This window comes from Dromaius novaehollandiae, chromosome 3, assembly GCF_036370855.1.
Source record: "Dromaius novaehollandiae isolate bDroNov1 chromosome 3, bDroNov1.hap1, whole genome shotgun sequence".
Taxonomy (NCBI): Eukaryota; Metazoa; Chordata; class Aves; order Casuariiformes; family Dromaiidae; genus Dromaius; species Dromaius novaehollandiae.
Window position 1 is genome coordinate 83,910,239 of NC_088100.1, and position 14,560 is coordinate 83,924,798.

Here is a 14,560-nt window from a genome sequence, read left to right on the forward strand (position 1 = left end):
GTAACAGTCAGCTGCCTGAATGGAAAATGATTTGGGTCTGGCTGTCATCTCTGAGCTCTTGGTCTGTCGGCATACTGATATAGATACAGCTGCCTCGTGTGCTGCTGTGAGGGAGTTTGTCAATTAGAGCTGTACAAATAAACCAGCCAAGTGGTGCGTATGCATCTTCCATCTGCAGTTGCCAGGTGCCCTAGGATGTTTTCTTGAACTGGAGAGCATTGGGGTGGAGAGGGCTGCAAATAAATGTCACAAATTGCTGAAGAAACTGTATGTAACCTATCATGTGAAGACGATGTTGGCTACTGTGCATTTGGGCATGAATTGAATTTCTCATCCCTTATTTTTGTAGTTATTATTGTAACTTCGGCTCTAAGATATTTGTGTAACTATTCCAGACTGCTGCATTTTTATGTCTGCAATTTCAGCAGCTTTTACACTTAACTGAAGAACATACAACTGTGCCACTTAGGCTCAGCTTCCAGGAAGATGCTGGCAGTATTTGCCTTGCAAAAATTATCAAACAGTGGCTCAACCTTTTCTCTCCTGCGAGTCTGCACATTTTTTCCCTTTGAGTTTATGCATAGTCTCACAGTGGTTTCCCAGGGATAGAGGGGAGTGAGGGGTAAGATGATTCAAGTAAAATCTAGAGTCCTCTTCACCAACATACACATGCTCTCTACTTTCACCAAGATGAGGTATCCCAGTTAAAGAATGGGCTGTTCCCCCCCCCGCCCCCATCCCTATATGCTTTTTCAGGAAGTAGTCCGTTGTGTCATCTGTTTTATTACTTGTTTGTGTCTGGAAATCTCATTCCTGGTTTGGTATTCTGAGTAGATTTAATTGCTTTATGGCTCACTGCTGTGATTCCTGGGCTATTTTAAAGGTTGCCTAGTTTACGCTGTGAGTTTGTTGGAAACATGAAGTGTGGCTTTGTAAAATGAATGAGTCAGGAGATGAGAATTCATAGCAGGTGCCACCTGACAGCCCTATACAAGGATTCATCGTGAGAGAATTTTTTGTTTGTGTCCCCACCTCCAGAGCAACATGACTGCCCGTAATCAATAAGTGGGTTGACTAATGCAGGGATAACCTGTGGCGATCACTCTGCGTATGCAGCCTTTTCAGATGCTTCTGTTTGTCTTTTTTATTTTCCCTTGTGTGTTGTTTTTTTTTCTTTTAGAACAAAGAGGAAAACATCTCGTTAAATGTGGGCTGCATGCTGTTACTGATGCTTATAGCCTTCTTCGAGGAGCATGGCACTGAAGCTCTTACCTTTTGGTAGGTACGTGGGATGAAGAGAGCCTGACCCCTGTGCGGAGAGGAGTTCCCTGGAGGCCCGCTGGCGTGGGCATGAGGAGCTGCCCACAATGAGCAAGGCGCTGCTGGCCAGCAAGATGCCACAGGAGTGTCGGAGCATGTGCGTCTTTCTGCCCAACAGAGAGCAGCTCAGTGTAACCGTTGGGGTGAGTGATTCGAAGTTCTCACTGAGGTCTTGGCATCAGTGCCGCAAGCATTTGAATAGCCAGGGCTGTGGTAGGGCTGATTTCCTAGCTTCTATTGTTCTCTCAAAGGCATCATGTTAGTCTGCTGACCACAAGGCTATTAGCCAGCTTAGTGTAATTGGTGCTCCATTTTCTAATTGAGCAGTTTCAAAACACTTGCACAGTTTCTTGAAAGTCCATCCTGGTTATGTTTTGGGATAGGGGGTTCCCATTGCTTTTTTTAATTATTCCTCTTTTGTTCTCTGTGAGTGTTTTTGCCACAAAGAACAATTGACTGATTTTAAAATTGAACCTGAAATACCTTGATCCTTAGACTTAGCAAGCATGCCTAATACGGAGCATGCCTCTGTTTGCTCTGGCATTTTAGCTGTTTTGGGGTTTAATACTTTGTAGATCTCTTCAAAGACTTCAAGGTAGGGTGGACAGGCATTGACTTTTTTTTTTTTTTTTTTTTAAGTATTTGTACACACACAAACCAAAGGTAAGCCATTTCATTTCTTTGATCGTAGCTTCAAATGTGTAAGTACGTGTGCAGAAGTGATAGCAGAGCCAGGTCAGCTGGCTACCAGTATGGCACAGTATCCACTACAATGCAGTGCTGCTTTGTGTAATACTGATTGCTCTTTAAACTTATGAGGTACTGAACTCAAAGAGCACACTTCAAATTCACATGACAAGCTGGCCTGAAAATTTTGTGCTCTCTTATGAGCATGTGCATGCACTATGTCTGGGTTGGTGAGGTTTTGCTTTGTTTGGGGTTTTTTTTTCCTGTGGGATGTGGAGAAGGCAGATAAAGCAAGCTGTTATTTTAAGCACATGATTGGAAATGTGGCTCTTGAAAGTATTCATGCTAATCTTTAAAATCTGTGCAGGAATTTTCCTACCTACTATGCTTAAATGTGGCATCCTTAACAGAAACAGCTACAAGGACTGAGTAGAGCAAGTCTTTAACTGCAAAATCAGGGGCTCTCTGCTTCTAGATCACCAGTTCAAATCCAGTCCATGTGGAGACTCAGAAGATTTTTGCAATCTGCTAGTTTTTGTGCAAGCCATGAAATGATGATTTAATTAAGTTCTTGGAGGCAGGTGCCCAGGTCAGGGTAATGGTCTGTTTTGATTGACCCTAAATCTCAGCTGTTTATAGCTTTTATCAGAGAGGCTAAAGATCTCAGATAGTGGTGCCTGCCCTGCCTTGTTTAAGGTGATGACTCATGCAGAATTGCAGGCATGGCTGATAAAGTCACTACTCTGTACAGTCTTGTGCAGGTGACTGACCTCGAAGTACAATCGTTCATGAACTGCTGGATCACGTTCCACTGTATTAAATTTAAGTAGTGCTTAGTCCAAGTGGTAAATCCTGAATAGCTGCAGTTTATCATCCCTGAAGCAGGGATCTCCTTCTCAGTGAGGGAGGGCAGGCTGGGAAGGGGAGACAGCTGGAGGCACTAACAGGTTCAGCCATCACTGTCTGGTTTGGCTAGCATGAGTCAAGTGGTGACTGAACCGGGGACACATGAAATATTTTCTGGTTTTGTTCCTTCTGTTTCGGCCCTGATGCTTGCCCTTGGCTGGTGTTTTAAGTACAGTGTCATGCATCTACTTTGACTTCAAGCTTAATGTTAGTTCCAAAGGATGTGACAGCCATGGGTCTGTCCAAGCTTTAGGGTTTTGGACAGGCCTCCCTGTGTAGCTGAAACATGGCCAGTGAAGATATCCTGAACCTGGTTTCTGCCCTGTCCATCAGGAAAGACTCCTTTGCCACCCCTAGTTGCATGGGCAGTCTATCCTTTCAATTTGTTATGGTCAGAATGAGTCAGGTTGGCGGAGACCTTGTGCTGGGACTTTTTGAGCTAACCCCCTGTGCCTTATAGCTGAAAATTGTTGTGCACTCACACAAGCAGCTGCCCTCAAATTTTGGGGAGAGTGGGATTTCCTGGACAGCTGGGTGGCAGGGCAGACAGGGATCAGTAATTGCTGCACTGGCAGCTGGGAGAGGCCCCTGCCCACACCTGGAGATTCCCAGCCCTGGCAGGAGTGAGGAAGGACCTTGTGTGCACTCGCCTGTGTATGCAGGGTTAGGATGTCTCCAGCCAGCAGATCTGTGTTTAAAAGTTGCTTTGAAGTGCCTCAGGCTACAGCAGTATAATAAGCATAGATGCAGTCTTTAGAGTTGAGCTTTACAATGCCAGTGGGAATGAAAGGAACGTGAAGTGTCTCTGCAGACCGTTTCTGCCTGCTTTCCTGCAGCCTTTCTGAAGGACTGCATGGTGGGAAAATGGGAGGCTGCATGGCCCCTTTTATAGTTAAGTGTAGAGCTTTATATTTGGGCCTTGAGTGTTTCCTTTTTTTGTGTGTGACTGGATCCATAACATTGCATCTGTCAGTGGCCTTTTAAAGGTATTTTCCCTTTTCACTTCTGTTTCTACTTGTTTTAGTGGCTAGAAAGATGGGAAAATATGTACTTGGACATGCACATGTGTGAAAGAGAATAGCTATCTAACTGAAAACAAAAGTTCTCAAAACATGGTTCTGTACTAATTGCATAAAGAGTGAAACGTGATCTGTTATAACTGGGTAAGTCACCAAAACTAGCTTTTCATTAGACTTCTTTCTTTACCCCACTGCCCCTTCAAAACAAAAACAAAAATTGGGATCTCACAGCTGTAAAGATCTTTTTAAAGGAACATCAAGGCAATTTTCTAGTAACAGTAGTAGAATCTAAATTTAATTAGCACAACCACAGGTGATACTCTTTGTCTTTATTATAATAATGCCACTATATAGGATTTTCAAAACATTTTAACCTTTGCAGTGTGGAATGCAAATACTGAATAATCTTGCAGCTCAGTGAGGTAGGTAAGAATCATTATCCTTCCAGCAGAAGAGAGCATAGATCCTTCCCTTGATAAGCAAAGGATCTATGTATGTAATTCCTTTCTCCCATGTAAATTCCATCCTAGATAAGAATTTTCCTATATCTGTTTTATGTGGTCAGGTTTAGATTGAAGTCTGTTCTTCAAAATGGATTTATTTCAAGCTCGTGGCAGACATGAATGTTGAAGGAAGAAGAGTGGGAGCCATTTTGAAATCCCTTCACCCATTGTCAGATGTCTCTTGTTTAACTTTAGTGTCCACTATGCTGATGTTACAGATTATTTGAGGGGACGGTGAGCAGGAAAACTGTTCCTAATTATCAGCCATGAACACTTAGAAAAGCAGAGCTGTGAGGGGAAGTAGTGGGTGCTGCAGCTTACCAGCCACCTTGAGGATCACACAGTGAAATGGGAGGCTTCTGCTGGGGAGGATGAATTTTTCTGATATCTAGTTCATTCAGTTTTATTTTTCTGTCAGTATTCTGGCTTATCTTTATCCCCCTGATACTTTTGAACCTGTTGATCAATATCTACTGTTTTTTACAAGTAATCTCCTAAATTTTTCCTTAAATTTTTTTGGTGGCAGTTAGCTGAATAAAAGAATGAGACCTACACTGGTAAAGGACAGGCTGCCTCATGACTGGAGCAGTACAACCAGCCACTCCATCTGTGTTTGAGTAGCTCTGAATTGGTCACAAAAGACACTGCTTCTTGCCAACCTGGTGGAAGAAAGCTGGGAGTATGAGCAGAAACTTGGGAGGGGAAGTCTGGTGAGGCCCTTTAGGTTGGGGAGCAGCAGGCGGAAGTCCTAAATCTTCTCATTGTTTTGTGAGCAGCAGAGCGGAGGTGAACCAAGAAAAATATAAATAGGTAACTGATATGCATGAAAATTTGCGCATAAGGATGACTCTGGAGTAGCAGTTACCTTCCGTAAACTTACACTCGATTTTACTTTGGACTAAACTTCATATATAAAGAAGCCCCAAGTCTGACATGGAGCAAAGCTGAGTGTCAGCCCTTGTCAAGGGAAAGAATGATTCATGGAATATTTGAGATGGAGCTTGATATGAGAACTGTACCCAGAGGGAAGAAAGGCCAAAGAAACCACACAAAATAAAAATGCAAAAGGAAGTGTTGGTTGTTTTGGGCAGAGGTGAATGCAGAAAGAGGGAACAGAGATTGCAAGTGTAATCAATATTGCATAGCCTTGAAAGTTGGGAGTAAAACTTAATACAGAAGGAAAGTGCCAAAATGAGAATGGATGGGATGTGGACTCCCATGCCTGCTGTGTGAGAAACCTGATTAAATCACTGCTTTAGAGTCAAATGTCACAAAATCTTTAGATGTTCACTTCTATAGAGCTAAGTGTGTTACAGCAGGTTTCTCTTCTCTGTGTTCTTTTATATGTCAAAGTATGCCACTTATGAAATGCATCTAATTCTATAGCTTTTACATACAGTCCTGTGTTGCTAGTGATTGTTGTATGCACATAATCATTTTGGTTGCTAGTAGGTCACCTCTTTCTGAGTGAATGCTTTTTAGGTAGGAGAACATACACATAACATACACATAACTCTTACTTTCCCCCAAAATGGAGACAGATCTCTGTCTAACTTTTCCTTCCAATGCGTGTTGTTGGCAGCTAAGCAAATACTGCATTTAGGTGTGAGACTGAACACTTAAGGTTTTGCTTCTTATCAAAACTGTGCACTATCTCTTCATCTGCCAAAGGACATGTGTGCACACATGTACGTGCATTGGTGTTGTGCACCAAAAGCTCCCAGTAAAGTGATACTTGGTGGCTGACTAGTGATGCATTGTCAAGTGGAAAAACTGGGTATTTAAATGACCTCCAGTTTCCAATTGTCACTATCTAGCGATATCATGTATCCTGGGGCACGGAGGACAACGTGAGTGGTTTCTGGGGGGTGTGGCATGAGTGTGCTGAAAGGTTTGGAAGAATTATGTTGGTGGTGTGAGTTCTGGGTAAGTGGGGTAATCGGCTTCTGCTCTGTTTTCTTTGTTGCTGTGAAGGTAGCACTGTACTTTCCCACCCCAGGAGGGCTGCTTCCGCTACTGCTCAGCTTCCTCCAGTAGTAACAGCAAAATTCAGAAGATGGTGGCCCATTTCAGAGCTGGAGCTTGGCACACTCGGAGCTGAGTGCGGATTACTTGTGTCTGTGTTACTCTGCTCTCTGCTCCTGCTCAAAATTCCTTTCTCACATGCCTCGAAGGGCTGGGGGGGGGTTGTGTTTTTTTTTTAATTATTCTTTTTTTTTCCTGCTTAGTCTGTTTGTCTTTGTTCCTCAGGTGATATGATGGGACAAGGGGAAATGAGGCTATAAGTGGGAGTAAATTTAGTTGGGGAATTTTCAAAGCATAGTACGCATCTATGTCTGCCCATGTCACTAGCCTGAGACATGCCCTAGCTGAGGAAGCTTCTGCTGCAAACACCCCTGCCAGAAAAAGGTATTCAGTTGCTGTAACATAGTGCTACAACCCCTTTTTTACCATGCACCATCCTTGCGAACGTCTGGATACCTAGCCTTTGGCCCCCTGCAATAGCATGCATCTTTTGCCAGTGCTTCTTCAACGCATGCACACTGTTGGGGGGCTCACTGAGGGGCAAGGATGCTGGAAGGTCTGAATGTGGCGTGTAAGTAGGCAAGACCCGACAGGCTGTACATGACAGCTTCTGAAAACTAAGTTTTAATTGCTCTGTGACCAGAAGTCAGTGGGGGACCAAACAAACTGCCCTGTCTGGGAGACAGGGAAACCTCCTCTGTATCCTGCAAGCTTTCTACTCTAAGTATGCAGTTGTTGGGTTTGTTTGTGTAGTTCTATTCTTGTTCTTAATTCTCCTGAATGAAAGGTGTCCCGTCTCATTCCCCCCACCCCATCCCCGCAACATCTGAAAACATTTGTTTACAAAAGTAGTGCTTTCATTTCTGTGGTTACACACGCATGCTCTTTAAGAAGACATATAAATAGCCTGATAGGTACTGCATGAAACTAGTGCTCCAGCCATGGTCCAAACTCTACTTATACAGGGATGCCAATAGATAGGAAGCCTTAAATTCACATCTTACTGAGCCAAGCCACTTTGCAATGTAAAGGAGGGAGAATAACACTTTCATAATTCTGTGATAGTAATAATAGTAATACTGAAAACAAAGCTTGTTCTGTTTGTTTGTTTGTTTGCTATGGTACCCAAAGAATCAGTATAAGGAAGGAGAATTGCTCCATCCAGGTGTGTGAGCCCTCCGTAATGTTGGATTGGTTGTTTTTTTTCAGGTCAAAGCCACTGGACAGGAGCTCTTTCAGCAAGTTTGTGATTTAGTGAAGATTAAAGAGCCTCACTTCTTTGGCCTCAGCATTGTTAAAAGTAAGCAAACTCAATGCACAGAGCAAATGACTTGGCAAACTTCCACAGACCCGCTTGTGTATTTACAGTGTGTGCATATATACACACTGGCCATGCCTGTGGGGAATTTGATTGTAATAAGGTCACAAAGTATGTAGATTATGCACAGCCTTCTCGGAGCTCTTTTGATCTTTGGTATGTGGGCAGACAAATTGGGAGAAGGGGGTCCTTTTGTTCTCCTCCTTTGTTCTTAAGTTCTACCTCTTTGTGGGGTTTTCTTTTCCTGATGTAGCTAAGTTGCTAGCCAACATATTTGTCACTTTGAATTCAAAACTGCCAGTAGTTGAACAGGAGGAGACTTTTAAAAGGAATTTGGGGCTGAAAGTGTTACTTATCTTCTAAAGTCACAAATAAAGAATGCGGCGGTGGGGGGTGGAAACTTAAATGACTTGAGGGGACTGAAAGTGTTGGGGGAAGTGGGGTTTTGAAATACTATGTGGGAAATAAAGAACTTAAGTCCATGGGTCGAAGTCCAGTCTGCCTGGTGCTGTGCCTTGGTATTGACTAAGGGACAGTGTAAGATGATGCCTTAAGGAAGGAGCAAACCAGTGTGAGATACTAATACTTCTAGAAGACTGTGTGTGTGCGCGCGCGCGCACTTCCCCCCCCCGCCAGCTCTTAGTAATTGGATGTTGATGTATTGTCCTTCTTATTCTCCTTCCCCACACCTCCAAAAGTGTGGGAGAGACTTCTCTTCCCTCCAAAATTCTTCTTCAGTGTTTTAGTATTTACTACTGCAACTCTAGATACTGCTGTCATTGATAATAGTCTTTTATGAGCCCCTCTAAATAAGATTTCTTTTGCGTCCTTATGAATTTTGCATTATGTGGGGGAAAATTGTTCCTTTTGTTAAGTTTTTTCTTTTTTTCTTTTCCTTTCTTCTGTCTGTATGCTGAGAGAATGTAAGGTTTGTGGGCTTTGGGGTTGGTTCCCCCCTCCCCCCCCCCCCCCCCCCCTTTGGAACATAGCATTCAACCTAATGTCAGTATGAGCTGTTCATGAGGTTTGGAAGGTCTCCAGGAGATTCCATCAACATAAATAAACCAGTTAACAAGTTTATCTCTGACTTTAAAGCAGTGCAGCTTTATATGTGAAGACCTGAATGCTTTTAACTTTTTTCACAAACATACTGTGTTCACTGTGAGTCTGCCCCTAGCCGTCTTATGGCACCAGCTATTGCCTGTGCCACCTGTGGGACATCTCCTCATGTGGAATTCAAGTTCCTGTCCTCCCCTTTGAGACAGGAAAATTTCATTCCCATTTTCTTTGAATTTGAAACAGGCTCTTCTCCTGTTCTTCTTTAAGATTCTTTCACGTTTTCCCTTCATATCTTGCTTGTTTCACATTTTCACCTCTCTGCTTCTTTCCGCATTTCCCTTTTGTATGGAGCAGTTTCCCTCTCTGTCTCTCAAGCACAGGTATTCTGATCCCAAAATGCCAGTTTGTGGCAGGTGTCTCTCTGTCTTTTGGAAATACAGTATAATGGCTCCAACTCAACAAGTGTAATAAAATTACTGCTGGCTAGAGCCCAAAAGTTACAGTAACTTGCCTGCAGCTTTAAAAATAAACAATCTTCTCTCACTTCTTGTAAATGCTCCTCCATTTTGGAGGAGCTAATTCTTGATGAGACCCTTAAAAGATGAGGAAAAGGGTTCCAGGAGTCCAGAAGCCTGAACTGACCTCTCCTTTTTTTTTGTTCTCATTTTCCTGACTGTTCCTCACTTGTGTATGGTATAGCTCAGTTTGTAAAGCTGCTTAAGTGGAGCCATGCTTACCCTGGTTCCTTATTCACAGAATCACAGAATGGTTGAGGTTGGAAGAGACCTCTGGAGACTGTCTAGTCCAACCCCCATGCTCAGGCAGGGTCACCTAGAGCACATTGCACAGGATTGCATCCAGGCAAGTTTTGAATATCTCCAGAGAAGGAGACTCCATGACCTCTCTGGGCAGCCTTTTCCAGTGCTCTGTCACCCTCACGGTAAAGAAGTTTTTCCTGATGTTCACATGGAACTTCCTGTGGTTCAGTTTTTGCCGGTTGCCTCTTGTCCTCTTGTTATTACACTCACCTTCCTCCCACGCCCAGGTAGATGTCAGTGTTTTGGATAAGAAAGAATTTTTTTTTTGTATGTTTGTGCCTTTGAAGAACTACTGACTAGCTACTGGAGCCAGACAACAGGAGAGGAAAAAAGTATTAGCAGTGATTTTTCTCAGCCTGAACTGACACAGCCACCACCAGAAAGGTGGCAGACAGCACTTGGGAAAGGGAGTGATGCATGAGCAAACCTGATCTGCTTGTCTGTGCTCACAGGGCTTTCATCACCTTTAGGGCACGAACTGTCCACTCAGTTGCTGACTGGAGTCCTGGTTTTTGTTTTCCCTAGGTCCAGGTTTATTACTGCAGAGCTATAGTGATAGATATCTTTTTGTTTTCTGTTTCCTCATCCTGGTATTTTTCTTTCTTTCTTTCTCCTCCTGCAGACAGGTGATAATCTCTGTTGCTGCTAGTGGTAATTGAGGTCTTGCTTCCATTGCAGATGCAGCACTCTCCCTCTTTAGAATTTGGAAGCAGCCTTTAAGGCATTGTCTGCTTTCAAGGACCAGCTTTTTCGGGGATTTTGGTTTCATGGCAGACTATCACCTCAAGGAAGTGAAGCAGTCTGTTCAAGTCATGGGAAGGCCTGGGTAAATTTTGCATTGCCCAGAGTTGTCTTGTGAGTACTTCAGTCAACTGCCTTTACAGGCAGCAAGTCAAAGTGTACTTACTGCAAAGTTTGTGAATGGAAGGCACGCTACCTTTCTGCAGAGAGTGGTGAGGGAGATCGAGATAGGAAAACTAGAGAGGGGAGCCTCTGTGTTTCAGAGCAAAATATACTTTTCTTCTGCATCACATTTTTACGCCTTTATATTGCTGCTCTAAGATGGTGTTTTACTAAGGGTGTATTCCACTATTTCTTAAAGTGTGTTCATTTTTGACGGTCTGATACTGCCACATGCAGAACAAGGTATTCTAATCCACCTGCATTCATTACTTTGCTACTAATTTGTCAATAAAACCCTGACTGTCAATGGTGGCAAGAGATCAAGGGATTTCTGCAGAATTGTAACCAATCACACTGTGTGGATTGTCTGGATTAGGAGCACATCTGACCTGCAGATGTTGTACGGATATACTAATGCTCAGTTAGTCTTGTAGTAAACTACATGTGTGTGAGGGAGAGAGGTTGGGCTCCTTAATCAAAAACAGAAGTTTAATCCCCAAGTGTGGAAAAAATGAAAATAGCACCACAAAGCAGTGTGCAAGTTGCAAACCATAAATGCTGTGAGATCTGAGCTGTAGATCTTGAGGCAGCTTTTCTAGCAATCATTGCTTAAAGGTAAAAGAATTTGGGGCTTTCCTTCACTGCTGACTGTTACCAACGTGGAAAGTGAGCTTCAGGATTTTAGATAACAGGAATGGTGAGAGGACAGATTTTTTCACCTCTTGTGCTTTTTTTTCCTTGTCAAAACAACAAGTATTTCAGTCAACTGTGTCAGAAGAGAGCTTGCATTTGTAAGAGGAATTCAATCCTTATGCAAATAAAGCTCAGGAGCGTACATTAGCGGGAAGCCACACTGGCATGAAGCTTGGGACATGTTGCTCTTCTAGTTTTGTCACAGATCATCAAGCAGGCTATACCGTGTGTTCTGTTGCTGCTTAAGTGCATTTTTTCTTGTACTCTGCTCAGTGAAAAGACCCTGTGACCCTGCCAGGTTCAACCTGGCTCCATGGGCTTCGGCAGCTGGGTCTTAATATTGCAGCTTCTCCTGCAGGGTCAATCTTACCTAGTGCCCAGCAGGAGTTTTCCCTCTTGTTATCAGGAAGTGTGTGCAGTGACACAGTTCAGTCTTCTAAAGCGAAACTGATTGTCAGCAAACAAAGAACAGCCAGGTCTCCTTTGTTATTGTAACCTGGATCCCTGCGATCCTGAATCTTGAGGTCCTCCTTTCTTAGGGGAAACCTTGTTCTACCCAAGCAGATAGAAGCTGTAGGTTGGGAAGGAGCAAACCTGCAGCTCCTACGCCCTGCCGCTCTGTCTTTTGGTATCCTCTTACCAGTTTCTCAGGCTGGCTTTCTAATAAAACCAGATCTCTTTGTTTCAGCACCCCTGCCTGAAGGATCATCCTTCTGTTATTACAGCTCTGGCTGTTCACTTTGCCAGACCCAGGGAGGCATGCCTCCAAGTCCTAATTACTTGTGTGCCTGGCAAAGAGCTTGGTGGTTGACTCTATCAAGACCACTGTGTCTGCAGTTAACTCTTCTGTGTCTGCATAGCCTCCAGTACTGATGTTCATGGATAGAATGTGCTACCCATTATTTTTACGTTACGTGGGTATCTATTATACCACACTGTCTTTTAAGACAGGTGACAACAGAATTTCTCCTCAAATACCCTCAGATGATTTGTACATCCCAGTCCTTCCCCACTGTCTGCACTCCCCCCCACCTTCTCCCTCCAAATATTGTTTGGATAGCTGCATTTCCTTTGTGAAGGAAAAATGTCCATATGCTAACCTGAGAAGATAAGGCCCTATTATAATGGCTTGGTTACCCTGAACAAGAGTTAAATGCAATGTAAGAAAAATGTGTGCAGAAACATGCCAGATAGAGGGAATTGCAGGGGTTCAAGTGTTCAAAAATTCTATAATGCTCCTTAGCAGTACTTGCATGGCCTTTCCCTAGAAAGGCTTTTTTTTTTTTTCACATGTCTGCTATCGGTTATTTCTCCTTTAGTATCAGTACAACATCCAGCCAGGTGCTCTATAGTGTGAGGACCACAAGGGGTTTGTTTGCTACTGGCTGAGCAGTGGTGAGAATGGTTCTGCAACTCTTCTTATGCAGAAGAATCCCATTTGACACTGTCAAAGGTCCAGAGAGTTTTGCCTGGGTGTGCCATGTTGCTAACTGTAAGATACCAACATAAAATCCTGCAGTACTTAAAAATCCTCAGGAATGAGTGGGCCTTTTTCTCAGTCTTCAGACTGAGACAGTTTGTAATAACCACCCTACCTTAAGTGTTTTTGTTACCTCCTTTCATTTTTCCCTCCATATACCTTCTGTCCACCCCAGTTAAAATGTCAGCCACCTGCCTCACCTTATTCCCAGCTGTTGAGTATCAGGTAGTCCTGCAGAGGTGGTAGGAGCAAATGCCACACAAGGATTGAGATTCCTAGGCCACCAGCGCTTGGAAGCTTGGGGAGCTCCACTTACAAAAGGAGTGTGTAGTCCACTTTGTTCAATAAACAAAAAACCCCATGCTGGCATTCAGGGAAGTTAAAGAGCTTAGGTGAGGTCTGTGGCATGTGTTGTGAGGTACTTTTTCTTTGTTTTTACTTCAGCTCTCCCCTAACCCCACCATCTTCCTCTTCTGGTCCTGGTCTCTTTCCTGTTGCCTCTCCAGGGATGGATGTGCTTGGAGCAGTGTCATCATCTCTACTCAGCAAGTAACAGTGGTGGTGCTGTGAGGTTTTTTCAACATCTGGGAGAAATTAGGTGCTGTAGCCAGGGACAATTTTTTCCTTCTATTTAAAGCAATAAATGCATGCTATGTGGAAATTTGGCTTTGCACTAATTCTTATTTTATTTGAGTCCTAATCTCCTAGGCTGTCTGAATAGTTGTAATATTAAAATATACTTGACTCAACCAAGTGAGTTAATGGGATGTTCATGGCTGCCAACTGAGACGGAGTTCTCCCTCATCGTAGGACTGGTGTTTAGCTTACCTCTGTGGAATTTCTTAGCACTCTTAGCCCCAAATGGGCACATGAAGGGAGCAGGTCACTGGAATTCACTATTACTTAGTTATTCTGCAGGGAACTAACCTTTCATAAAGACAAAATGGGGAGGCACTGTTTAGTATAAAATAAAGGCTTTTAAAGTAACAGTGACTCGCAATTTATTTGACCATGTATTGCAGTCGGTATTTTCCATTCCTGTTTTCCTGCATTGTAAATAATGCCTGTAGCAAATATGCACAACTCATTGGGACTGTGCCACTTTATTTTGATTAGAGATATGTCCCATTATTTTTTGCAGCAATGCACATTCTATATTGGCTTAAATATGTAAATGTGCTAAACTAATTTTACAGAGTAGGAGCTCTTGAATGTTTGCCTTTCTGTTGACTGGTTAAGTGGGAGTGAGGCTTTTATGTTGTGCACTCTTTGCAATTCATCTGGGGGCTCTTACTCGCTGAGCTTGCAGCAAAGGAATTTACACATTTCTCTCAAACTAGCTGGCTGTACACATTTCTCTCAAACTAGCTGGCTGTACAGGTGGGTTCTTTGGGATTGCATTGTAGTGCAGTGGTGTGTTATGCCAGGTCTGTTACCTGTACACACATACATGAGGGAGCCCTCCAAGAGAGGTTGGTATGATGTATTTGCAAGCTCACTACCAGTATTGAGACAAGATCCGTGAATGCAGCGTCAATAGTTGCCCATGGAAGTGTGTGTATTTGTGTGTATGTGTGCTTCTAAGCCAGTTTCTGCTTTGGTCATTCAACTGAGACCACAGGAGCAATGACAGTTTATACCTGCTGAGTGTCTGGCCCTGTTTGGATCTGCAGATTAGACAAGTTCTTCCCTGGAAAGGTGACCATCTGTGCATTCCTGTACAGTCCTTTACAATGCTGTTTTGAGGTGCTACAATTCAGTGCCTTTATCTCTGGTAAAGAGAAAAATGCTTTCAAACCAGAGACAAGTTTCAGCATCTGACAAAGATC

General features: G+C 43.3%; 1 protein-coding gene across 5 annotated transcripts in view; it reads left to right on the forward strand.

Annotated features, from left to right (window-relative positions):
• The window catches only part of FRMD1 (FERM domain containing 1), a 48,497-nt gene that overhangs the window by 12,778 nt on the left and 21,159 nt on the right, over positions 1-14,560 (forward strand). For 3 of the 5 annotated variants that reach the window (XM_026117280.2, XM_026117282.2, XM_026117283.2), the window contains 2 exons: positions 1,283-1,463; positions 7,670-7,760. In XM_026117280.2, coding sequence (XP_025973065.2) covers positions 1,368-1,463; positions 7,670-7,760 — 187 coding nt within the window. In that variant the 5' untranslated portion in view covers positions 1,283-1,367. Of the gene's footprint in view, positions 1-1,180; positions 1,464-7,669; positions 7,761-14,560 lie in introns of all 5 variants that reach the window. The other 2 variants (XM_026117281.2, XM_064509311.1) reach the window with 1 other exon arrangement.